General features: G+C 46.4%; 1 protein-coding gene across 1 annotated transcript in view; it reads left to right on the top strand.

Moving 5' to 3' along the window:
* PARD6G (par-6 family cell polarity regulator gamma) overlaps positions 1-25,006 on the top strand; it is an 80,473-nt gene extending 55,467 nt beyond the window's left edge. The window contains exon 3 of the mRNA XM_055302912.1: positions 22,339-25,006. Within this exon, the coding sequence (XP_055158887.1) occupies positions 22,339-23,171 (833 nt within the window). The 3' untranslated portion in view covers positions 23,172-25,006. The remainder of the gene's footprint in view (positions 1-22,338) is intronic.
* The last annotated feature ends 2,048 nt before the right edge of the window (positions 25,007-27,054 follow it).

The raw sequence follows: 27,054 nt of genomic DNA, 5'->3' as shown, positions 1-27,054 counted from the left end.
GCAGAGGTGCCTCCCACCACCGCGTCATGGGCACGAAGCTCCTCCTCCTCAAGCTCAGCCCAAGGCCACTGAACAAAATCCCCCTTCCCCGTTTCCTGGGTAGAGGCTGTGGATGTTCCCGCATCCTGGACATGCACAAAGTCGCCAAGGCCGAGAGGGACACGTGTGCTGCTTATGTGGAGCTTTGCTTTATGTTGGCCAGGTGACCAGCGAGACTGGGAACACTCCCCTCCACTCCTTCCCACTGCCTGGTCCCGATGACTCCTGCCCCTGACACCTGAGGGCCAATTGTGTCTCCAGGGCGGATGAACACGGTTTATGGACCTGCCACCTGCTGGGGGCACCTGTGGTTGCTGCCGGGTTTTGATGATGAGGAACGAAGCCACTGTGAACATCCCAGTGCAGCTTCTGTGTGGACCTGAGTTTATTTGGGTGAAACCAGGGACTCGTTTGCTGGATCGTGTGATGAAAGTAGGTCCAGTTTCATCAGAAACCGGCCGGCCATCCTCCACTGTGATTCCCTGCACTGCTCTGGGTCCTTCGACCTTCCTCCTCTGGTCTCGTGGCTCCAGGGACCCTGCCCCACGTGTCCCTCCCCCTCCATCCCTGCCCCATGTCTGTAGATGAGCCCGAGCCCCACCTGTACCCTCCCTGCTGTGTTACAGGGGTCCATGGGGTGGAGGAGCCACAGCACACGGTGTACCTCAGCCGTTGATGCAGCTGAGCAGGCAGGGCTGCTACCTCTGGTTACTTTTGTCATGATCTTTTTGTCATGCTTGCAGTTACAGCAAGAACATTCCTAAGGTTGTCACCAAAATTCTCAGACAGGTCCATGAACCTGGAGGCAGACACTGCACATGTCCCGGAGGTCAGCCCCGAGGTCAGCCATTAGGCCAGTGGCTCCCACCCAGGTCCCAGGTGCAGCGTCAGGGTCCTGGTGGGCTTGGGTTTCTGTGACCCCGCTGGGCTCAGCTGCTCAGTGTGTGTGCCCAGAAAGGGTCCCTGGTGGAGAGGCCCTATGAGCACAGCACATCCATGCCCATCAGCCGCCTGCACTCAAGCCAGGCCCTGCAACACTGTTATGTCACACATTTCCAATTAAAGATGACTCTCAGAAGCTCCTGTCACAAAGGTGTCCCCGTGTCTCCCATATGTGTGTCGCGGGTTCAAATAGTTCCTTCTGTGCTGTGAGCAGGGGAGCTGGGCAGCTGGTGAAGACCTGCCTCCTCCAAGGGGTTGGTGCTGTCCCCCCCCATCAGAACCCTTCTGGCTGAACCCGGGCACAGGGAGAGCCAGCACCTGTGCCCACCTGCGCACTCGGGCTTGCTTGGGGGAAAGTGGGACCAGTGTCTCTCTCTCTTCCTGTCAAAGACATCTGGAAATAGAAGTAGAGAAAAAAATATGATTGGAGTGAAAATGTGACACGGCGGGGGAGGGGCGAGTGGGCATTTGGCTGCATCTGCAAATCTCCCTCAACTGTTCGCTTCATAGAAAACATGAGATTTAACATATCACTTGGCATAAAGAGGCTGACGGTTTTGCTCTTATAAAAACTATTTTAATGTTGGAATGTTAAGAATGGGCTATTCTTTGTAATGAATTTTGTTTTTAAGCAGCTGGGCATTCTTGACTAAGGAAGTTCATATGTGACGGTTTCTGTGTAAACGCGTGGGGAAGCTACACGTGCTGGACGCAGCAGAAGCCGTGTGCCTTCACGCCTTGGCCATGGTTCACTGGACGGAGGAAGGACAGGCTTCTTGGGTGCGAGGAGATGCCAGGCCGGCCCACCACCTGGGGACCCCACGCCCACACTCCCTCTTCCTGAGAGGCCGTCTGCACGGTTCTGCCTCCCACCGATGCCCGGAGACCGTCCTAACAGCTGCCACGTGTGCTGAGGTTGTCTTCCCTCCTCAGTTCCTTGATGTCAGAGTCAGACAAAGAACCAAGGGCATCACTCAGGCTGAAGTCAGACTCGCGCAACCCAGGGTCTGTGGAAAACACCGCATGGCCCTGTTTACAAGGCAGGCCCTGCACACACTCATCCTAGGCCGCCTTCTGGAACTCGGCAGCAGCAGCTCCAAGGCCCAGAGCAGCAGGCAGGAGCCCTGGAGCCTAGGGAGCTGCGGGATAGGCAACCAGCCTCACATAATATATTTCTGGGTGTGTCCCCCGAGTGTTTCTGGAAGCAAGCAAAGCAGACCACCCCCTCCAGTGTGGAGGGGGCACATCCAGTCCCCAATCCACTGGACCTGAATGGAGCAGGAGGATGGAGGAGGGGCGAATTCTCTGTTGGCTTGAGCTGGGACAGGCCCCAGGTCATTGTCGATGCCCTGGGTAATCGTTGGTGCCCCGGGTGGTTGTCAGTGCCCTGGGTCATTGTCGGTGCCCTGGGATGTCATCATCAGGGCCCCAGGTCATCGTCAAGGCCCCGGGTCGTCATCAGAGCCCTGGGTCATGGTCAGTGCCCCGGGTCATCGTCGGTGCCCCAGGTTGTCATCGGTGCCCCAGGTTGTCAGTGCCCTGGGTTGTCGTCGGTGCCCTGGGACGTCATCAGTACCCTTGGCCATTGTCAGTGCCCTGGGTCGTCTTCAGTACCCTGCGTTGTTGTCAGTGCCCCAGGATGTCATCGTCAGTGCCCCAGGTCATCGTCAGGGCCCTGGGACATCAGTGCCCTGGTTCTTGGGCTGTGGGGCTTGGTGCACCGTGGGCTCTCCGGGGTCCCCAGCTTACAGATGCAGATTGTGGGACCTCTGTGAGTGCCACTGTGTGATAAACCTGTGTGTCCACACACCCCCACCCTGTGCGCACGTGTCCCATCAGTCTGTTCCCCTGGAGGGCTCTGACCAACACAAACATGTTTCAGGGGCCTGAGATGCCTCCCTCCTGGAGAGGGGTGCAAGGTGGGCAACGATGGCAAGGCTGCATCGCAGGACCCTCTGTGGTGTCCCCACCCTGTCCAGTGTGTCTACAGCCACAGCCCATTGTGGAGGCCCTTCTTGGGACCCCATCCACCCCTCTGAGGAGCCCCGCTCAGGTCTCTGCACCTGTGCTTGCTGCCCACCTTATGCTTACATGTGTTTTCCAGTGGGATGAGGCGCTCCCAGGATAGAAACTGTAGCAGAGAACCTGCTACTGCAGTGTTCATTTCTTTCTTTTTTTTTTTTTTGCAGTGTTCATTTCTAATGACCTGTTTGTACCAAAAAGTAATAAGCATCCAATGTGTTGACATTTTGGGTCACCTTTACATTTGCTCAAACTTTCCTGGAGGTGCTGATGAATAAACCAGGGCAGCTAGACATGCAGGGTTAAGGGTCAGGGCTGGATGCTGAGTCCTGCCAGCATGATAAAGGTCAGATGTTACAGGTGTTGTAGGGTCCTTAAATAAAGGAGGCTGCTGTGGCATCAGGAAAGGACCCACATCACCCAGGGCATGCTCAGGGCCCTCTGGCTGTGGGTTTTCAAGCCCTGAACCCCCTGCTGGGCCTGCACTTGTGCATGGCACTGCTCCCCCAAAGGTCACTGAGAACAGATGCACATGCTGGGTGGCTATAAGAAGCAGGGATGGGTTGAAATGAGCCACAGTCTTCCCCACTCCTGTGATAATCTCTGCTGAGGACATTTAACTAAAATTGAAAACATTAGTTTGTTTTTAAATACTAAGCTGGCATTGAGCAGTTGTGTGCTTTCTTATCTAGCAACTAATTACACCTCACAATAGAAGGGGCAGGCCCAAGGTCACCTCCTCGACACAGAGGTTGTAATTAACTGCCTACCATATGAACTTGTTGGTCTTTAGATTCAAATGGAGGGGGAAGTATGTGTAAGTGCATATGTGTAATTGGATAATTAATACCAACATTCAGTTTAAGTATTTATCTGGTAGGGCTAGCGTGTTTCATCAATGAGAACAGGTTAACAATCTTAGTGTTGAAACCCTGGTGTACATGTTGTTCAAGGAAGCGTCAAAACCAAAATTGTGCATGAGAAAGGATTAAGGAACTCCGAGACTGCCAACTTCATGCTGATATGCTTTTTGCATGGAATTAATAGTGTCTTGAACAAAAAATTTGTAGTGTATTATTGGAAGTACAAGCCGGCTTTTGTTACAGTAATTTTCTCATAGTCAGGTAAAAAAGGAAAGTAGTTGGTATTTCTGTACATGAATTGCTAGAAAGAACAGCCTTTGACTAAGAACATCAGCACAGCTCAAAACCCTGAAAACACTAATAATTCATCTATGCTGAGATGACACAGCTCCCTGGCCTTCCTGCCTACCGTCTGCCCATCTCAAAAAAACCTAATTCCAGAACTTCCCACCAGGATGAGGAGTCCTCCTGGTGCCCTCGGGCTGTGGACATGGGTGGGTCAGCAGCACCTGCCAGACACAGATGCCCCCAGACGGTCCTGCCTCGCTGGCAGAGTGAGGTGGGCTTTCCCAGACATGGGGCTGGGACTGCCGGGCGTATGTCATTTGAGGTAGATGCAGCTGAGAGCAGGAACACAGTAGTTAATGACTGGTGCCAACCTGACATATGGCCTCAGTCAGCACTGTTAGCAGGCCTGCCTTCATTTCAGAGGAGAAACACACCAGAAGATTCAGCATTTGTTTACAAGTCCAGATGGTGACAAAGTGGTAGCTTTGTCACTCAGGAAATAAGTGGAAATGATAAATGATAGCATTTTCTGGCAGCTTCCTAGAGGTTAGTGATTCAACACCATTTTTAAAAAAGCACTTATTAAAATGTGAAGTTGGATGGGATTATACTTTATATTGTTGTCAGGTGGGTCCTTCACACCCAGTCCTCTGTTAGTGTCCAAGAAGGCCCAGGACCTAGCACTCACAGTGTTAATGAACAACAATATGGACCCTACAAAAAATACTCAAATATGAAAGTCTTAGAAGCTCTTTAGACAAGAAGAGAAAATATCCTGGAGGGGATGCCCCTTTAAGTTCAACGGATTCCAACTCTAAGGTGGAAAGAACACGTTAGCAGTCGTGCTAACATGCCTTGGCATGGCAAGGAGTTTGGATGGCCTCATGAGCTCATACGGCAGATGGGGAGGAGAGGCCGTGGTGGAGCTGGAAGACACGCTTAGCAGGCTAAGTACTGGAGGAACAGAAGTGATGAATGAGCCCTAGAGGACCTGGAGCACAGATGGGGGCACCAGTGGCCCAGGACCCAGGGGAAGAGCCAAGGACCTGACAGAGGAGGACGGGGAGCCAACGGAGAAGAACAGGGGAGCTGACGAAGGAGGATGGGAGACCCAGGGAGAAGGACCAAGGACTCAGGGGGAAGGGCCACAGGATGACTCTGCCCCCATGACACTGTGACAGGATGACCCGGCTCTTAATGTCATTGATTTTTCTCTGTTGTTTCACCTTCATGGAATCCCTTCCTGTCTGTAATTTTCTTCCCTTGCCTCTCCTAGGCTCATTTTGTGTGCTCTCTCTGGGCTTAGGAGGTGTGGGGCCCCAGTGCCGGCACCTGCTGCATCACGCCCCCCTGAGCAGTGTCCTGCACACTCTCCTGTGCTGTTTCATTTTCACCCTGGTCACTGTTGGTTTTTTCCCTTGGAGATCATGCAGAAGGGTGTTATTTTCTGAGTGTTCAGAGATTTTCCTGTGGTCTCTCTTACTTATATCTGGGGTGAGCTCATGAATCAGAAACATGGTCAGCAAACACATGGCGGTTTCCACCTTTCAGCATGTGTTGAAGCATGAAGTGGCTGGGAGTCGGTCTGTCCTCATGGCTGTCCCCTAGGCGGGTGAAAGCAGTGTGTGCTCCGCCTTGGTTGGCTGCTCTGGAAACGCCTGCCGGGCCGGTGGTTGATGGCATGTTGTGGACGTGTGACGTCAGCCACAGACAGAAGGTTCTGGACTCCCCTTTCAGCTCCTGCAGGGTTTGCCAGCTTGTTGGTTCTCCTCTGTGTGCTGCACGCAGCCAGGCAGTTGCAGGATAGCAGCCCCTCCTGCTTGCAGGTGACTAACGTGCATGTGGTCTCACCTTTTATTTGGATTCTGCCTGTGCCATTATATCCATGCCCAGGTGGGGCTGAAGACACCCAGCCAGAAGGGGGAGCCCGGCTGATCCCTGGGACTGTCTACTGCGCCCCCTGCCCCGGGCACGGGGTAGACACCCAGGCCCCCTCGTGGCCTCCACTGACCCGACTGGGCTCCTCTCTCGGCGTCTGCTGTCTCCTGTGGTGGTGGATGGGGTAGGGCACCAGGGTCTGAATGTGTCTTTCCACGCTGCCCCCTCTGGCCTCTGGAGAGCAGGGTCTTGGCTTTCATCTGTGGCAGTTGCGGTATAAACAGAGCAGCCGGGGCTCGGGCCCCATGTGCGCCTTGCCCCACGGCGTGTCCTCACGTGGTGTCACATGTAGAGATACACACCCACTTCTGGGAGCAGAGGGCCACACGTGTCTTTTGCTGTTTGGAGGCCTTGTCTGCCTAGGTGGGGAGCCCCGTTTTACCATGTCCTCCGTGCCCCAACTTGCAGGCTGGTGCTGGGTGCACAGGTGAGGTGTCCCCGGAGCCCCAGTTGAGTCAGCTGTGCATCACATGCAGAGTGCCCACTGCCGGTGGGCCCAACCCTGGTGCCACAGGGACTGAGCAAGCCACACCCAGGCTTGCCGGAGGGAACGTGCCCGAGGGAGTCAGGTGAACTGGGGCTTGGATGAGCCAGCTTTAGGAGGGGACGGGTGCTGGTGCAGCCCCAGATTGGATCTGGGAGACAGGGGTGTGGACAGGGCCTCAGGCAGCACCTCGGTCATCTTGGCTCAGCCCCTGCCGCCCCCCACTATCCCTGAGTTCGTGCTTGAATCCTTCGCACACGGAGGTGCCTGGCGGTTGTCTTTCCTGGTCCAGGGCTAGCCTCGTCTCCCACCAACCTCAGGCCACCCAGCGTCTGCTCTAGGGCTTGGCCTCTGGAGCTCTGAGCTCCTGAGCAGTGCGTGGCCTGCTGCAGCTCCCGGAACACGAGCCTCAGGCACGGCCCCACCCGCAGGAAGGGCTGTGGGTGGGCTGGTGGCCACATGCGGTGCTCAGCTGCTGGAGGAGCTTGTGAGGACTGCTGTCCTTTAGGGAGCTGTTCCCATGTTATCCATGGACACATCTCCAAGTTCCCTGGCCACAGGAGCTGCCATTTCTGATGTGGGTTCCACCCAGGGTCAGCCTGCTTGGGAGGGCGAGCTGGTCATGGAGGCAAGTGCCTCTGCTGAGGCTCAGTTTTTAGTCTGGGGGAGCCCACTCTGTCCCAGGCCCTGAGCCACATCCCGGCAACAGCTTCGGACCACCGTCCTCCCAGCTGCGTGCTCACCTCTCCACCTGCCTCCCTGGAGGATGTGCCAGCCTTTGCTGGTCCTGTGAGGTCCAGTGTGGGGTCCTGTTGAGGCTCCTCCCGGACAGCGTTATCTGGAGTCACGTCTCGCTGTCTGCTTTCCTGGTTTCTTCAGGTCAGGGACTCCCGACACTGGGGGTCAATGAGCAAGGGCTGAGCACATAAGGTTCCCAGAGGCCAGTGTGGGCCATCAGCAGCAGCCAAAACCCTTCCACAGATGAAGGGGCACAAGCAGCTGCTGGGCGGAGTGCAGAGCAAGATCCATTCCTGTAAAATGACAGAGGCGCAGATAGCGCACGTGTGCGTGTGTGACAGGTACCCCAGCCATCAGGGATCACAGCTGTGGACAAGAGCAGGACACACTCATATATTACAAATGCAATTTTAAAATCATGTTTTCTAAAAAAAGCGAGGCCCTTGCTACGTTGATGTGGATAAGAAATGACAGTAACTCAGTGGTGCAATCGACCAACCGATGGACTTGGCCATTACATTGCAGGCTGGCGCCCAGCCCTGGTCCTGGCCCTGAGGACCCGGTCCTCTCCCTTCGTGGTTCTGTGCCTGCAGCCCATCCTAGAGACTGAGCTACACATTTCCGGGGGATGAAACGGGGAGAAATTGTTTGATAGGCACTGATGGGTGCTCTGTGGTGGCTCCCACAGGTGCTGTGGACCCCTCTGCTCCTCCCTCTTTCTCCCACCCAGCTGTTCTGCTCAGGCTTCTTGGCTGATTTCCTTCCAATCGGTCCATCTTTTGTTTCGCATCCAGGTAAACGAGGAAAGGCCGGGGTTGACATGCAGATGGTTTCGTGGGTGCCCGTGAGGGTTCTGCCCACTGCGTGGGGAGGGGTGAGGGGATGTCAGGGGAGCAGCAGACTTGGGCCCAGGCAGACAGGGCAGGCTGTCAGGTGCAGCAGATGCCCTGGGTCGGGGGCCAAACATGGACACAGCTGTGGGACCCCCCCCCCCAGCTGTGCCGGGAGCCACGTCCATTGGGTCCCAGAGTATTTTTCCTGTGCAGCCACAAGGCAGAAATGACATGAAACAAGATGTGTTTCCGACATGAGGAAATGCTTTCTTCAGGGCATCCCAGTGTCACCTGCCTGGTTCCTTCCTGTTCTTTTGATTTTTAAAAATTTTGCTTTACAGTCGCCCTGGTTGGTTCATGAGTTCACTTGGTGTTTGTTCCATCCTGCACAAGCAGGTGGGTGCTCCAGGTGGCTCCTGGGGTCTCATGACACCTGCAGCCCCCGATGCCCAGGAGGGTCTGAGCTGGGCATGTGGGCAGGACGCTTCCTTGGCCACCACCAACATCTGAGTGACTATCAGGAGGAGCAACTGTTTTCTGCTCCACCCCTTTGTTGCCCTGTCACTTACTAACCAAAACTAAGTAAGAGTGATTCACTTTCCCTCCCGAGTCTTCAGTTAGGTTGCACTGCTAGCTCGCACTTTGGTTCTTGGGTGCTTATGTCTGCTAACCTAGAAAAAGAATGAGTGACCTGTGGGTGAGAGACAGGACCTACAGAGAACAGAGGCAGTGGGGTAAGTGGAGGGACCCTGGAGGCCAGTGTCCTGTCCCCGTGCAAGCTCCTGGGGCCTGGAGCCCTCTTCTGCAGGAGTGGTGGGGACACACAGGCATGAATGTGGCCCCGTCAGAGAGCACCCCGCCCTGGACTTCCTGTAAGTACTCCAGGAAGCTGCAGTGCACCCCGCTCTCAGTGGCCCCAGGGCTTCCCGTTCCCCGCACAGATTGTTTGCTCACATGTACACAATATACATATTTCCCTGGTCAGGTGGCATAAGTTCTGAAAATCCATACTGCTGAAGACAAAGGAGGTGGTGGTCACGGGCTGCCCCCTCCCTGAGCCCACCCACATGACGCAAGGTGACCAGGCTGGAATACTTCCTCAGAAGGGGACATGGAATGCTGTCACCCAGGAGAATGTTTTGGATTGTTAAGGTTTTTGTATTGAGATAAAATGCCCATAACATTGATCATCTTAGTGACTTTTTAGTATAGGATTCAGTAGAATTAAACATACTCGTGCCACCCTCACTGCCACCCCATCAGTTCTTTCCATCTTGCAAAACTCTGTCCCCTTGAAACATGAACCCCTGCCCTGGTGTCACCCCCCCCCCCCCCGCCTTCCATCCATGGGACTGTGACTCCTCTGAGTACTTCGTATTCATGGGACCTGCGGTGCTTGTCTTTCTGGCTCATCTCACTGAGCACAGTGTCCTTCAGGGTCACTCACGTCATAGCAGGCATCAGGAGCACCCTCCTTTTAGAGGCAGAATAACATTCCATTGTGTGGTTACAACCACATTTGGGGTTGCTTCTAGTTTTTGGCGATTAGGAATAAGGATGCTGTGGACATTTCCCTAATTACCAGTGATGATGTTGAGCATCTTTGAATGTTTCGTGGTGATTTGTGTATCTTGTTTGGACAAGATGTTTCTAAATCTTTTGCCTTTTTTTAAAGATTTTTTATTATTTATTTATTCATGAGAGACACAGACTGACAGAGAGAGGCAGAGACACGGGCAGAGGGAGAAGCAGGCTCCTCGCAGGGAGCCCAGTGTGGGACTAGATCCCAGATCCCGTGATCACAACCTGAACGGAAGGCAGGTGCCCAACCACTTAGCCACCCAGGCATCCCTCTTTTGCCTTTTTATGTTATTGTTTTGCCATAACCATAACTGTGTTTTCAATTGAGAAATGGTGGACATACATTATATTAGTTCAGGTATACAGTTAGTGTATAATATGTGTATACCGGGTTTACAGGAGTTATTTGATATTTGCATATATTGCAAACTGCCCATTTCTGAATTGGGATCCTGTTATTGAGTTTGGGGCATTTTCTGTATTCTGGATATAGATCCTGATCAAATATGCGAATTGCAAACGTTGTCTCCCATTCAGCCCATTACCTTTTCACTCTTGATCACATTTGTGATGCACATTTTTAAAATTTTCAGAGTTCAGTTTGTCTTTTTATTCTTGTCGCCTCTGCCTTTGGTGTCACATCCAAGAAATCATTGCTAAATCCAGTGTCCTGAGGCTTTTCTCCTGTATCTTCTCCTAAGTTTTATAGTTTTAGGTCCTACATTTAAGTTTCTGATCCATTTAGAGTTAATTGTCGTGTGTGGCATTAAGTCGGCGTCCAACTTCATTCTTCTTCTGTGGATGTCCAGTTTTCCTAGCACCATTTGTTGAAAAGACGCTTTTTACCCCACACACCACATCCATGGGGGCTTGCCCACGGGCTCTCCATCTGCCCCAGGGGTGGCTCTGCCTTTATCCCGGTGCTGTACTGTGTTTGACTAATAGAGCTTTGGGGTTAGTTTTAAAATCAGGAAGTGTAAGTCCTCCAGCTTTGTTCCTTGTTTTCAGGATTATTTTGGCTGTTGGGATTTTTTTAAGACTCAGTATGAATTTCAGGATGAGTAGTACTATTTCTACAAAAAAAGCCATCGGATTTTGATAAGGATTCCACTGAATCTGGAGAGCATTTAGGGTAGTACTGACATTTAACAACATTAAGTCTTCCAGTCCATGGTCATGGGGTATGTTTCCATTTGTTTATGTCTTCATTTCTTTTGGCAGCATTTTGTAGTTTTCATTGTACAAGTCTTCACCTCCTTGGTCAAGTTAATTCCTAAATCTTTTATTCTTTTTGATGATATTTTAAGTGGAATTATTTTTGTAATACTCTTTTTAGATCATTCATTGCTTGTGTAGGAAAACTGCTTTTTGTGTACTGTATTTGTGCCCTGCCTCTTTGCAGAATTCATTTATTGGCTCTAATAGCTTTTTTATGGAGTCTTCAGCATTTTCTACATGTAAAATCATATCATCTGCAAACAGACTTAATTTTATTTTTTTCGTTTCCAATTTGGATTCATCTTGTAGCTTTTTCTTGCCATTTGCTCTGGCTAGAAATTCTAGTGCTATTTTGAATAGAAGTCGGAGAAGGAGTCAATATTGTCTTCCTGCTCTTAGAGGAAAAGCTTTTTTCCCCACCATTGAGTATTCTATTTGCTATGAATTTTTCATATGTAAATTTTTATGCAGAGATAGTTTCCTTCTATTCCAGTTTTGTTGAATATTTTTCTAATGAAAGGGTGTTGTATTTTGTCATAAGCTTTTTTGCATTTTTTATAAATTTATTTTAAATAAAAAAGCTTTCGCATCAGTTGAGATGGTCATGTGTTTTTCCCTTCATTATGTTGATGTGGTAAATCATGTTGACTTTTGCGTGTTGAACTGTCCTCACAGTTCAGTTGAACTGTCCTCACAGTTTCCAGGGGGAAATCCACTTGGTCATGGTGTATAATCTTCTTAAAATACCTCCTAAATTCTGTTTGCAAATATTTTGTTGAGTACTTTTGCATCAGTGATCATAAGGAATATTGGTCTGTGTCTTTGTCGGGCTTTGGTATCAGGGTGATGCTGGCCTTAGAATTAATTAGGAGATATTCTCTCTTTTCTGAATTTTTTGAGAAGTTTGAGAAGGATTGGTATTATTTCTTTTTTAGATGTTTGGCAGAATTAACCAGCGAATAAGTCAATGACCATCTCAACTGATGCAAAAGCTTTTTTATTTAAAATAAATTTATAAAAAAATTTTAAAAAATTAACCAGCGAAACGGTCAGGTCCAGGACTGTACTTTTTCCCCCCCAAGGAAATACAAAAGATTTTATTTATTTTAATTTGTTTTTTATTGGTGTTCAATTTGCCATATAGAATAACACCCAGTGCTCATCCCATCAAGTGCCCCCCTCAGTGCCCGTCACCCGGTCACCCCCACCCCCCGCCCACCTCCCTACCACCCCTTGTTTGTTTCCCAAAGTTAGGAGTTTCTCATGTTCTGTCTCCCTTTCTGATATTTCCCACTCATTTTTTCTCCTTTTCCCTTTATTCCCTTTCACTATTTTTTATATTCCCCAAATAAATGAGAACATATGTTTGTCCTTCTCCGACTGACTTACTTCACTCAGCATAATACCCTCCAGTTCCATCCACGTCGAAGCAAATGGTGGGTATTTGTCATTTCTAGTGGCTGAGGAATATTCCATTGTATACATAAACCACATCTTCTTTATCCATTCATCTTTCGATGGGCACCGAGGCTCCTTCCACAGTTTGGCTATTGTGGACATTGCTGCTAGAAACATCGGGGTGCAGGTGTCTCGGCGTGTCACTGCATCTGTATCTTTGGGGTAAATCCCCAGCAGTGCAATTGCTGGGTCGTAGGGCAGGTCTATTTTTAACTCTTTGAGGAACCTCCACACAGTTTTCCAGAGTGGCTGCACCAGTTCACATTCCCACCACCAGTGCAAGAGGGTTCCCCTTTCTCCACATCCTCTCCAACATTTGTTGTTTCCTGCCTTGTTAATTTTCCCCATTCTCACTGGTGTGAGGTGGTATCTCATGGTGGTTTTGATTTGTATTTCCCTGATGGCAAGTGATGCGGAGCATTTTCTCATGTGCTTGTTGGCCATGTCTATGTCTTCCTCTGTGAGATTTCTCTTCATGTCTTTTGCCCATTTCATGATTGGATTGTTTGTTTCCTGGGTGTTGACTTTGATAAGTTCTTTATAGATCTTGGAAACTAGCCCTTTATCTGATAGGTTATTTGCAAATATCATCTCCCATTCTGTAGGTTGTCTTTGAGTTTTGTTGACTGTATCCTTTGCTTTGCAAAAGCTTCTTATCTTGAAGTCCCAATAGTTCATTTTTGCTTTTGTTTCTCTTGCCTTCATGGATGTATCTTGCAAGAAGTTGCTGTGGCCAAGTTCAAAAAGGGTGTTGCCTGTGTTCTCCTCTAGGATTTTGATGGAATCTTGTCTCACATTTAGATCTTTCATCCATTTTGAGTTTATCTTTGTTGAGAGATTATTGATCACTGATTCAATCACCTTACTAGTTATAGATCTATTCAGGTTTTTTTATTTCTTCATGATTTGGTCTTGGTAGGTTTTGTGTTTCTAGAAATTTGTCCATTTCACGTAGACTATCCAATTTATTGGCATGCAATTACACATAGTACTTTCTTAAAATCCATTTTATTTCTATAGAAATGGTAGTAATGTCCCCACTTTTATTTCTGATTTTAGTAATTTGAGTCTTTTTCCTTAGTCCATTTAGTTAAAGGTTTATCAATATTGTTGATCTTTTTGAAGAACCAATTTTTTTGTTTCACTGATTTCCTCTATTGTTTTTCTGTTCTGTACTTTGTATATCTCTGCTCTAATCTCTATTATTCTCTTTCTTCTGGTAGCTTTGAACTTAGTTTGTTCTTATTCTTCTAGCTCCTTAAGTTGTAAAGTTGGGTTGCTAATGTGAGATGTTTCTTGGTTTTCATGCAAGCATTTATAGCTATAAATTTCCTTCTTAGCACTGCTCTTGCTGCATCCCATAAGTTTTGGTATGTTGTGTTTTGTTTTCATTCATATCTAAGTTTTTATCTAACTTCCCTGTGATTTCTTCTTTGATCCATTCGTTGTTATAAAGTGGTGTTTAGTTTTCACATTTCTGTGAATTTTCCAGTTCTCTGTTACTGATTTTTACTTTGTCATGTTGTGGTCAGAGAAGACACCATGCATACAAGATATCTTTTAACATCTATTGAGGCTTAATCTGTAGCCTGACATTTGGTCTGTTTTGGAAAGTGTCACATGTGCACTTGAGAAAATCGAGTATGCTCTTCTTGCTGGGTGGAGGGTTCTACATGTATGTATTAAATCCACTTGGCTTATTGCATTAAGTCCTCTATTTGCCTACTTCTCTCATCTGGTTTTTGTATCCATTATTATGAGAGGAGCACTGAAGTCTCCAGTTGTTACTCTGTAACTGTTTCTGCCTTCAGTTCTGTTGGGATTTGCCTCATATATTTTGATGGTCTGTCGCTAGGTGTGTAAATGTTTGTAATTATTATTATCTTGCTCCACTGAGCCCTTTATTAGTATATAATGTCCTTTGTCTTGAGTAACTTTTTTATTTGGAGTCTTTTTGTCTGACATTAGTAGAGCCATTCCAAAGGTTACTATTTTCATGGAACCTCTTTTTCCATTTGTTCACTTTCTGTTTGTGTCATTGGGTCAAAAGTGAGTCTCTTGTTGACAGCATATTGTTGGATCATGTGTTTTTATTATTATCCCAATCCGTTCTTTGATTTAAGAGCTTAATTCATTTACATATAAAGTGCTGGTAAGAAGGGACTTACTTCTGTCCTTGTGCTGTTTGTTTTCTATACACCCGATAGCTCTTTCCTCCCTCATTGCCTGTATTCCTCTCTTTTCAGTTAAATTTTTTGTAGTGAAATACTTAAATCACTTCTTAAGTTCCTTTGTGTCTATTCTGTAGCTGTTTTCTTGGTGGTTACCATGGAGATTACATCGAACTTCTTATGGATATAACATTCTAAACTTAACTTATAGCAACAGAATTTAAGTAACAAAGCATAACAGTTCTACAACCCCCATCTCTTGTAGTTGTTGTCAGTTACATTTTTATACATTGCGTGACCAGAAACATAAACTGATAATTCTTGTAAATGTATTAGTCTTTTATGTTATGTAAAAAACAAGATTTGAAATTACAAACCAAAGTTACAATAATACCAGCTTTTAGACAAATAATGTTTATCCTTTAAATATATTAGTCTAAACCATGTGGTAACAGCAGCTACAGGCTGTTGTTACAATAATAGCTTTTGTAATAGCCCATGGACTTACCTTGATTTTCTCACATGGCTTCAAGTTACTGTCTAGTTGCCTTTCATTTCACCTGCAGGACTCCCTTGAGCATTTCTTGCCCAACAGGTCTAGTGATACAGACTCTCTCAGCTTTCATTTATCTGGGAATGTGTGAATTTCTCCTTCACTTTGCAAAAACAGTGTGCTGGATACATGATTCTTGGTTGACAGGTTTTCCCTTTTAGTTCTTTGAGTATATTAGCCCACTGCCTCCAGGCCACCAGTTTCTGATGAGAAATGTTAATGAGAGATTAATGATCATCTGATGAGGCTCCTCATATATGGTGACTCCCCTCTCGCTGCTTTCAAGAGTCTTTGTAAAGTTTGATTGTAATTGTCTAGGTGTGGATCTGAGTTCATCTTAGAGTTGGCTGAGTTTGTTGGATGTTTATATTCATGCATTTCATCAAATTTGGGAAGTTTTCAGGCATTATTTCTTTATTTTATTTTATTTTTTTATTTATTTATGATAGTCACACACACACACAGAGAGAGAGAGAGAGAGAGAGAGAGAGAGAGAGGCAGAGACACAGGCAGAGGAAGAAGCAGGCTCCATGCAGGGGGCCCGATGTGGGACTCGATCCTGGAACTCGAGGATCATGCCCTGGGTCGAAGGCAGGCGCTAAACCGCTGAGGCACCCAGGGACCCCCTCATTGATCTTTTCTATTATCTTTTTGGTCTCTACTTCATTTATTTTCACCCTGATCTTTTATTACTTCCTTTGCTAACTTTGGGCTTTAGGTTTTTTAATAGTCTTTTTTAGGTGTAAGGTTAGATTGTCTGAGACTTTTCTTGTTTCTTGAGGTAGGCGTATCTATAAACTTCCCTCTTAGAACTGCTTGTGCTGTATCCTAAAGAATTTCAATTACTGTGTTTCCATTTTCATTTGTCTCCAGGAACTTTTCTTTCGTTTGATTTCTTTGTTGATCCTTTGTAGCATGTTACTTAGCCTTGACATGTGTGTGGCTTCTTCCATTTTCTTGCATTTGATTTCTAGTAATACCATTGTGGTCACAAAAGGTGCTTGATATGATTTCAATTTTCTTAAATTTACTGAGACTTGTTTTGTGACCAAATATGATCTGTCCTGGAGCATGCACCACATGTGGTTGATAAGAATGTATATTCTTTTGCTTTGGGATGGAATGTTCTACATATATCTGTTAGGTCCATCTGGTCTAATGTGTCATTTACAGCCACTGTTTCTTTATTGATTTTCTGTCTGGAATATCTATCCATTGATGCAAGTGAAGTGCTAAAGTCTCCTACTATTATTAGTTTATCCCTTTAGAATGTTGGTAGTTGCTTTATGTATTTAGTTGCTTCAGGTTGCATGCATGTTTGTGATTGTTATATCCTCTTGTTGGACTGGTCCTTTTATCATTATGCGATGCCCTTCTTTGTCTCGTTATAGTCTTTTTTTTTTTTATGATAGTCACAGAGAGAGACAGAGAGAGGCAGAGACACAGGCAGAGGGAGAAGCAGGCTCCATGCACCGGGAGCCCGACGTGGGATTCGATCCCGGATCTCCAGGATCGCGCCCTGGGCCAAAGGCAGGCGCCAAACCGCTGCGCCACCCAGGGATCCCTCGTTATAGTCTTTATTTCAAAGTCTAGTCTGTTCAATATAAGTATTGCTATCCCAGTTGCTTTTTTTTTTTTTGCTTCATTAGCATGGAATATCTTTTTCCATCCCTTCTCTTTTTATCTGTGTGTGTCTTTAGATCTAAGGTGAGTCTCTTACAGACAATATATAGATGGATCTTGTTTATTAATCCATTTACCCCATGTCTTTTGATTGGAGCATTAAATTATCAATAGGTTATGTAATTATTGCCATTTTGTTCACTGTTTTCTGATATAATTCTGTTCCTCTCTTCTTCTCTTGTTCTCTTCCCTTGTGATTTGATGACTTTCTTCAGTGTTATACTTGGATTCCTCTCTATTTTTTGTGTATCTATTTATTGGTTTTTGGCTTGTGGTTATGATGAGATTCATGATATATGTATAGCATATATACAGCAATCTATATTAAGTCAAAAGCACTCTAAAAAATAATTTATGGATATGATGTATTTCACTTTATTTTGTGTATCCCTAAGTTTTATAGATATAATTTATTTTACCACCTTTGCTTGTTAATATTCATACTAGTTTTGTAACTCATTAATATACTATATTTACTATGTTTTTGCTTTTTATCTGTGAAATTTTTCCCTTTCATAATTTTTGTACTTCTAGTTATGGCCTTCTTTTTTTTTTCTTTTTTTTTCTTTTTTTTTTAATATATTAATTTTTATTGGTGTTCAATTTACCAACATACAGAATAACACCCAGTGCTCATCCCATCAAGTGTCCCCCTCCGTGCCCGTCACCCATTCACCCCCACCCCCCGCCCTCCTCCCCTTCCACCACCCCTAGTTCATTTCCCAGAGTTAGAAGTCTTTATGTTCTGTCTCCCTTTCTGATATTTCCCACACATTTCTTCTCCCTTCCCTTATATTCCCCTTCACTATTATTCATATTCCCCAAATGAATGAGAACATACACTGTTTGTCCTTCTCCGATTGACTTACTTCACTCAGCATAATACCCTCCAGTTCCATCCACGTTGAAGCAAATGGTGGGTATTTGTCATTTCTAGTGGCTGAGTAATATTCCATTGTATACATAAACCACATCTTCTTTATCCATTCATCTTTCGATGGGCACCAAGGCTCCTTCCACAGTTTGGCTATTGTGGACATGGCTGCTAGAAACATCGGGGTGCAGGTGTCCCGGCGTTTCATTACATCTGAATCTTTGGGGTAAATCCCTAACAGTGCAATTGCTGGGTCGTAGGGCAGGTCTATTTTTAATTCTTTGAGGAACCTCCACACAGTTTTCCAGAGTGGCTGCACCAGTTCACATTCCCACCAACAGTGTAAGAGGGTTCCCTTTTCTCCGTATCCTCTCCAACATTTGTTGTTTCCTGCCTTGTTAATTTTCCCCATTCTCACTGGTGTGAGGTGGGATCTCATTGTGGTTTTGATTTGTATTTCCCTGATGGCAAGTGATGCAGAGCATTTTCTCATGTGCTTGTTGGCCATGTTTATGTCTTCCTCTGTGAGATTTCTCTTCGTGTCTTTTGCCCATTTCATGATTGGATTGTTTGTTTCTTTGCTGTTGAGTTTAATAAGTTCTTTATAGATTTTGGAAACTAGCCCTTTATCTGATATGTTATTTGCAAATATCTTCTCCCATTCTGTAGGCTGCCTTTTAGTTTTGTTGACTGTATCCTTTGCTGTGCAAAAGCTTCTTATCTTGATGAAGTCCCAATAGTTCATTTTTGCTTTTGTTTCTCTTGCTTTCATGGATGTATCTTGCAAGAAGTTACTGTGGCCGAGTTCAAAAAGGGTGTTGCCTGTGTTCTCCTCTAGGATTTTGATGGAATCTTGTCTCACATTTAGATCTTTCATCCATTTTGAGTTTATCTTTGTGTATGGTGCAAGAGAGTGGTCTAGTTTCATTCTCCTGCATGTGGATGTCCAATTTTCCCAGCACCATTTATTGAAGAGACTGTCTTTCTTCCAGTGGCTCATCTTTCCTCCTTTATCGAATATTAGTTGACCATAAAGTTCAGGGTCCACTTCTGGGTTCTCTATTCTGTTCCATTGATCTATGTGTCTGTTTTTGTGCCAGTACCACACTGTCTTGATGACCACAGCTTTGTAGTACAACCTGAAAGCTGGCATTGTGATGCCCCCAGCTATGGTTTTCTTTTTTAAAATTCCCTTGGCTATTCGGGGTCTTTTCTGATTCCACACAGATCTTAAAATAATTTGTTCTAACTCTCTGAAGAAAGTCCATGGTATTTTGATAGGGATTGTATTAAACGTGTAAATTGCCATGGGTAACATTGACATCTTCACAATATTAATTCTTCCAATCCATGAGCATGGAATATTTTTCCATCTCTTTGTGTCTTCCTCAATTTCTTTCAGAAGTGTTCTATAGTTTTTAAGGTATAGATCCTTTACCTCTTTGGTTAGGTTTATTCCTAGGTATCTTATGCTTTTGGGCGCAATTGTAAATGGGATTGACTCCTTAATTTCTCTTTCTTCAGTCTCATTGTTAGTGTATAGGAATGCCATTGATTTCTGGGCATTGATTTTGTATCCTGCCACGCTACCAAATTGCTGTATGAGTTCTAGCAATCTTGGGGTGGAGGCTTTTGGGTTTTCTATGTAGAGTATCATGTCATCGGCGAAGAGGGAGAGTTTGACTTCTTTGCCAATTTGAATGCCTTTAATGTCTTTTTGTTGTCTGATTAGTTATGGCCTTCTCTTTTCCACTTATAGAAGTCCCTTTAATGTTTCTTATAAGGCCAGCTTAGTAGTTAGGAATTCTTAATTTTTGTTTGTCAGGGAAACTCCATCTCTCCTTCAGTACTGAATGATAGCCGTGCTGGATAGTGTTCTTCTTGTAGGGTTTTTTCCTTTTAGCACTTTGACTATAGCCTATTACTCCTCCCTGCAAAGTTTCTGCTGAAATAGCAACTGACAGTCTAATAGGCTTTCCTTTTTACGTAGCTAGTAGCTTTTCTCTTGCTTGCTTTTAAAATTCTCTGTTTAACATTGACATTCTAATTATCATATGTCTTGGTATGTAACTCCTTGGGTTCATCTTTTTGGGGATCTCTCTGCTTCCTGGACCTAGATGCCTTTCCTTCTTCAGGTTAGGGAAGTTTTCAGTTATTATTTCTTCAAATAGGTTTTCTATCCCTTTCTCTATCTCCTCTCCCTCTAAGACCCCTGTCCCATGAATTTTAAACACTTAGCCCTTAACCTGTCTCATCATTTAATTTTTTCCTTTTGTTGTTGTTCAGCATGGGTGCTTTCCATGACTGTCTTCCAGATCATTGATTGATCCATTCTGCATCCTCAAATCTGCTATTTGTTTTATCTGATATAATTTTCATTATACTTATTGGATTCAACTTTTTTAATACTCACATTACTAAAGTTCTCAGAGTTCATCTACTCTTTTTTTCAAGTCCGGTGGGTATCTTTATGACCATTACTTTGAATTCTTTATCAAGTAGGAAGGTGGTTTATCTTCATTTCCTTAGGTCCTTTTCGGAGGTTTTGTCTGATTCTGTGTTTATTTCTATGTATTAGATCCATCAGCTATGTCTCCTGGTCTTGAAGTGATAGACTCACACAAAAGATGTCTTTTGGGGCCATAGTCCCCTCTGGTCACCAGAAGCATGTGCTTCAGGGTTGTCCCCTGGGTGGGCTGCTGGGAGTATGTTGGTAGGGGGAGCTGTCCCCCATCCTGGGGCCAGGAGTCCCTGTGCAGCAGTGTCCGTCCCAGCTGGGGCTACCCCCTGGGTGTGGCAGGTGGAGGAGTGCCTGCCAAGGCCAGGCAAGCAGGACCAGCAGGTTAGATGGAGAGTGCCAGTAGTGGTGCCTGGCCAGCTAGGCTGAAAGAGGGCAAGAACAGTAGTGTCCATCAGCACTTCCATTCCCAAAGAAAGCACCTGCAGATTCCTGCCCCTGCAACACATGCCCTAAAATCTGTCAGTAAGTCTCCCTTACATACACTCCAGGCACTTCTCAGACTGCTGCCTCTGTACTGGCTCTGAAGCCAAGTGATACAGTACACTAGCCTTCCAAAAGCAGCCCTGCTCTCCTGGAGTTAGGCTCCACTGGTTTTCAAAGCTCCCGGGGTTGAGCCTTGCTGATTTTCAAAGCTAGACATCAGGAGGGCTCGTCTTCCTCCTACAGGGTCACCCTGGGGGCTTGATGCCATCAGTCCTCAGGGAGGACCTCTGCAACTGTGATAGCCGTCCCACATGTGGGTCATGTGCCAGGAATTTGTTTCCTGACTCAGTCTTTGCCCCTCCTGCCCTTCTTGGTGTGGCTTTTTCTTTCTGTCCTTGGCTGTGGAAGAGTTGTCCTGCTAGCCTCAGGTTCTTGGGCTGAGTTGCCTTCTGTGTGGTGGATGCCTTGTGTGTCCGTGGGAGGAGGTGAGCTCAGACTCCTCTACTCTCAGCCCCACGGTCTCAGGGCATTCATGTTAACATCTGACCAGTAGATCTGACATCAGGTCTTTTTTAGGGACAGATTCTGTAGAATTCCCTTTTTCCTCTCAATGGGCCAAACTCCCTGTGCCTTGTGATTTTTTGGCTGAACACGGCACATTTGAATCTCCTGATGTGGTGACTCTGGAAATCATACTCCCCTTCCCCACCCCCCTTTCCCAGGCTTTGCTATTTTGTTGTCATCATTCTTTGGATGGTGGCAGGCTGTCTCTGTCCCGAGGATCAGCCCAAGGTGCAAACCCAGTGTCTTCTGGGGTCTTCTCTGAGCCTTCCCTTGGGCAGGCACCATCCGTCCTAATTTCCCACGTGTGCAGCTGTTTCTGAATGTCCTAATGTATGGCTCCCAAAGGGGAAAAGTGAGAAACCACAGGGGCATCAGGGGGCACCCGCCCTCTCAGTGCCATTGCAGTCACGCGAGCTGGAGCCAGAGGGGCGACAGCAGTGGCCGCAGCCTCTGTATCTGCACCTGTGTGGTCAGAGCAGAGACTCTGCTCTTGGAAGAGCATCAGCAGGCGTCAGCAGGCGGCTCCTGAAACACATGCACAGCTGCCTGCCGCAGGGCTGAGTAGCTGCCCCTGTGCTCCAAGCTAGAATAGACCAGAACTGGCTCCTTCTGCTGGACAGTTGCAAGCCTTCAGCAGACTCCACTATCCCAAAATAGTCCTGTCAGCCAGATTCTGCCCCTGCAGTGGTCGCTGGGGTGGGGGAGAGTCCTGGTGCTCCCTGAGCTGCCCTCGTCCCAAAGTCCAATCAGGCATTTAAACTTTCCATCTATTGCAGTTTCTTGTTTCTTCCTCTCCACCTTTCATTCATTTTGTCGACTGCCTGTGGGTGGTTCTGGAGAGTTGCAGAGAGCTAACTTTAGGGATCGGACTTGAACTCTTGGGCCAGCTCAAGTGATGCAGGATCACTGCGGACTCAGTGAAACAACTCAGGAAGTCTCTCCATAGCATCCTGGAGGCTGAGACCTGCTAGGCATGTGGGTGAGAGTCCTGGGAGTCCACGGAAGCCAGAGGTAACTGTGGTGCTCAGTGCCTGGGAGTTTGGCAGCCCGGGGCCCAGCCAACAGGTGGGCAGCAGAGTGGCGGGCCCAGGGCCCCCACCCTCCACTACTGTGCCCCACCCTGATCGTCCCCTCTGCTGTTTCAGAGGAGGCCGAGCATGGCAGCTTCGGGGCCGGCTCGCTGTCCCGCCGGAGGAAGGCACTGGCCCTGCGTGAGGACGGCCCCCGCCGGCGGCCGCACCTGCACATCGGCCTGCCGCACGACTTCCGCCCGGTGTCCTCCATCATCGACGTAGACATCTTGCCCGAGACGCACCGCCGCGTGAGGCTGTACAGGCACGGTTGCCAGAAGCCGCTGGGTTTCTACATCCGCGATGGCACGAGCGTGCGCGTGGCCCCGCAGGGCCTGGAGAAGGTGCCTGGCATCTTCATCTCGCGCATGGTGCCCGGTGGCCTGGCCGAGAGCACCGGGCTGCTGGCCGTGGATGACGAGGTCCTGGAGGTGAATGGCATCGAGGTGGCGGGGAAGACGCTGGACCAGGTCACGGACATGATGATCGCCAACAGCCACAACCTCATCGTCACGGTCAAGCCGGCCAACCAGAGGAACAACGTGGTGCGCGGCGGCCGCGTGGCAGGCGGCTCGGGCCGCTCCTCGGACAGCGGGGCCAGCCGCCACAGCCTGCCCGCAGCCCCCGCGCTGCTGCGCCTGCAGCCCGACGACGTGGACAGCGACGACGAGCCCGACGTGGTGCTGGAGGGCGTGCTGGGGCCGCGGCCGGTGCCCAGGCTGCCCCCGCCGCCCCCGCCGCCCCCGCCGGGCAGCCAGGCGCGGGTCAACGGCGCAGGCCCCGGGCTGGGCAGGGAGGGCCCGGCGCACCGGCTGCTCAGCTCACTGCGCGCAGACCCGCGCCACAGCCTGGCCCTGCCGCTGCCCCCAGGGGCGGTGGAGGAGCACGGCCCCGCGGTCACGCTGTAGGCCCGGGGCCGCCCGGCAGACAGCCCCCGGGCTCTTCGTCCATCCCGCCTCCTGGCCCACACCCCAGGCTTGCTTTATTCAAACCTGCCGATGGAAGATACAAATGCTATTTTTACAGAATTTTTGCGTAGAACATCACACGCACTCATTTGCAGTCTGCGTCCTGCCGAGGTAGGTGCCAGCACTTTCCCGAAATGGCAGAAAGGATCTGACTGCGTGCAGAAAAGATTTCATTTAGAAATTTTTAAAAATACTTTTATAAATGAAGCTTTAAAATTACTTTTTAAATATAGTCAAATTTGTGTTTTTAACGTGACTTGTGCAAAAACAACCTGTCGGGTCAGCACTGTTTTTTTACTGCGCACCGGCTGACTTGCAGAGACTGGTTTCTAACAATACATACCAAACCTTTAACAGGTAGGACTATAAACAATGAATCTCAAATTTTCACATTATTTACAGCTCTATTTCAGATAGCCCAGTGGGTGTTGAACCCTCAGACATCCCTGGAAAAAAGACCTGGTGTGAAACAGTCCGGCAGTGCCTGCAGGTGGTCAGAGGCGGCTCGTCTGCAGCCTCTGAGGGCAAACGCCACCTCTGCTGGATGGCACTGTATGCTCAGCAATACTTCTCTGACCAAAAGCCAATATAGATAAAAACTAGTCTTGTAGACTGATTGAGGGCAATTTTTGAAATATTGTCAGCAGAAAGGATGGATCCACCTACCACAAACCCCAGATATGCCTTTGAAAGCTCAGTCATTTGGTTGTATAGTTTCTATTATCTCTGTTTTTAAATTACAAGTCACATGAAAATTAATTATTTTTAACACATTAAATTCACTGTCACTTCCTTTTGATCTTCCAGAAATATTTTATATATTCAGTAATTTTAAAGATTTATTCATGTTTGACCCAGTTTTACATGAAGTGTATTTTGTTTGAGTCCACTGTCGAGGAGAAAATATTACACTTATACTTCGAGAACTTTGACCAAACAAAGCTTTCATATAAATACAGGTAAAAATATTTTTCTAGGATGCCTTTCTGGGAGATTAGGCAGTGCTTCTTCTGTGGCACAGCAACCCCTGCTGGTCGGTGGCAGAACTGTCCTGCTGCTAACAAACGGAAAACCCTATGTCAACATCTCCATTTTTCCTGAATTCGTTAAGTGTAAAAGCAAATTATTTTTCTTTTGGAAACTATTTATTGGGTAGAAATAGCTTTTACTGAGTAGTTGTGGTCTCCTGCACCTATGTTTGATGTTATTATTTGTATACCGGGATCACTGTTGGTTTTATTCCTAAGCAAAGGGAGGACCAGAGATGCTCTCCCTTTGAGGTCTAGGCAGAGAGTCCAAATGCACCCAAACTTACGGGCTCCAGTGAACTGTATGAGCATCTTTTTTTGGCATCTAAGCAGTCAGAAGTGGGTTTTTTCTTACTACAATAAGTATAGAATCAAAACTCTAGTGCTACTTACTATCAGAAATGAAATGTTCTTTTACTAAGTTATTGCTGGTTATTGAATATCTTGTTGAGTAACTGGATCTGTTACCAAGAAGGAACATTATATTTCTTACCATGTTTTAAATTAAGTAAATGTGAATAATTTTTTAAAGAAAAAAAAAAAGAAGCCTCCTCAGACTTGTATGCTGTTGTTCATAATTTTAGGAATTCTGAATTTCTTGGAACAGCTGCTTCAGTGTATTTTTGTACCATATCTTCTGCCATTTTCTTTTTAAAATAAAACAAAACAAAAAAACTATGTTGTATTACACATTAAAGTTTTCTTGGTTTTATATATCAAAGAATAAAAACTTTTCTTTGCATTTAATATTTTTCACTTGTGTTCTAAATGTTGGAGAGGTTAGCGGTGTTGATGATGAGCAGAAACTCAGCCCTCAGAATGGAATGCTATTTAGCAAGAGCCTATCCTGTGCCATATGTTTCCACTTAATCATCACACGTAGCCAATAGCATTATCCCCATTTTGCAGAGAGAAAATGGACTCAAACCCAAGCATGTGTAGGTCATTTCAAATAATGAAATTATAGTTGTATTAGATGGGAGATGGATGCATCTTAGATCTAGAAACTTCTTTTTAAGTCCTTTTGAAAAAGGTTTTCCAAATACTTCCTACACATCTCTCCCTAAATATGCCCAGGTTTGCAAATTTGCCATTCATCCTTTCTCACCCTGACATTACTAAACATACGTACGATGCATAGCAGCATGAGTTCCCCATTCAGTCATTACAGACATTCTGGTGACATCAGCAACCACCAATAACTCCTGGAAGAAATGTGCTTTGTACAGGCATTCATCAACTTAACCCTGTCAGTGACTTTACAGTTTACAGCTGGGGACACTCAAACAACTGGAGTGTCCCTCCACAGTCTGAAGAGATGGCACTGAGCTGGTGATGGCAGAGATATAGATCTCCCTGACCTGGTAATCCACATTGTCAACCCCAGGGCCTATGCTGCCCTTCAGAGGAGCCAGCCTGTCAGCTAGGCAATGAGGCTAGCCATGAATCACAAGTTACATAGCATCTTGCAGTATTAGACAAAGTGATCATATGTGGGCAGTGGGTCTCATGGCAAGTTGCAAAGATACCTTAAAAATGCTGATTGTTATTCTACCAAACATTTAAAGAAGAAATAATACTTATTCCACTATGGCTATTTCAAAAGATATAAATGGAAGGAATACTTCCAAATTCATTCTATGAGGCCAGCATTACCTTGATCCCCAAGCCAGACAAAGACCCCACCAAAAAGGAGAATTACAGATTAATATACCTGATGAACATGGATGTTAAAATTCTAAAATTCCAGCCAATAGGATCCAACAGTACATAAAGAGCATTATTCACCACGACCAAGTGGGATTTATTCCTGGGCTGCAAGGGTGGTTGAACACTCGTAGAACTATTGACATGCGAGATCACATCAGTAAAAGAAAAGACACGAACCACATGATCCTCTCAATAGATACAAAGCATGTGACAAAATACAGCATCCATTCCTGATCAAAACTATTCAAAGTGTAGGAATAAAGGAAACATTTCTCAATATCATAAAAGCCCTTTATGAAAAGTCCACAGAGAATATCATTCTCAATGGGGAAAAACTGAGAGCCTTTCCCCTAAGACCAGGAACACGACAGGTATGCCCACTCTCACCACTGTTGGTCAACATAGTTCTAGACGTCCCAGTCTCACCAATCAGACAAATAGAAATAAAAGGCATTCAAACTGGCCAAGAAGAAGTCAAACTCTCCCTCTTTGCAGATGACATGATACTGTACATAGAAAACCCAAACAACTCTGCCCCAAGATTGCTAGAACTCATACAGCAATTCAGCAGTGTGGCAGGATACAAAATCAATGCACAGAAATCAATGGCATTTCTAAACACTAACAATGAGACTGAAGAAAGAGAAATTAAGGAGTCAATCCCATTTACCCAAAAACATAAGATACCTAGAATAAACCTAACCAAAGAGGTAAAGGATCTATACCCTAAAAACTACAGAACTCTTCTGAAAGAAACTGAGGAAAAATATTGATGCTCATGGATTGGAAGAATAAATATTGTGAAAATGTCTATGCTACCCAGGGCAATGTACACATTCAATGCAATCCCTATCAAAATACCATGGACTTTCTTCACAGAGTTGGAACAAATAATCTTAAGATTTGTGTGGAACCAGGGATGCCTGGGTGGCTCAGTGGTTGAGCGAGCATCTGCCTTCAGCTCAGGGCGTGATCCTGGGGTCCTGGGATCGAGTCCCACATCAGGCTCCCTGTGCAGAGCCCGCTTCTTCTTCTGCCTGTATCTCTGCCTCTTTCTCTGTCTCTCTCATGAATAAATAAATAAA

Source organism: Nyctereutes procyonoides, unplaced genomic scaffold (assembly GCF_905146905.1).
Source record: "Nyctereutes procyonoides isolate TBG_1078 unplaced genomic scaffold, NYPRO_anot_genome, whole genome shotgun sequence".
Taxonomy (NCBI): Eukaryota; Metazoa; Chordata; class Mammalia; order Carnivora; family Canidae; genus Nyctereutes; species Nyctereutes procyonoides.
This window is presented reverse-complemented; position numbering and strand designations above follow the sequence as displayed.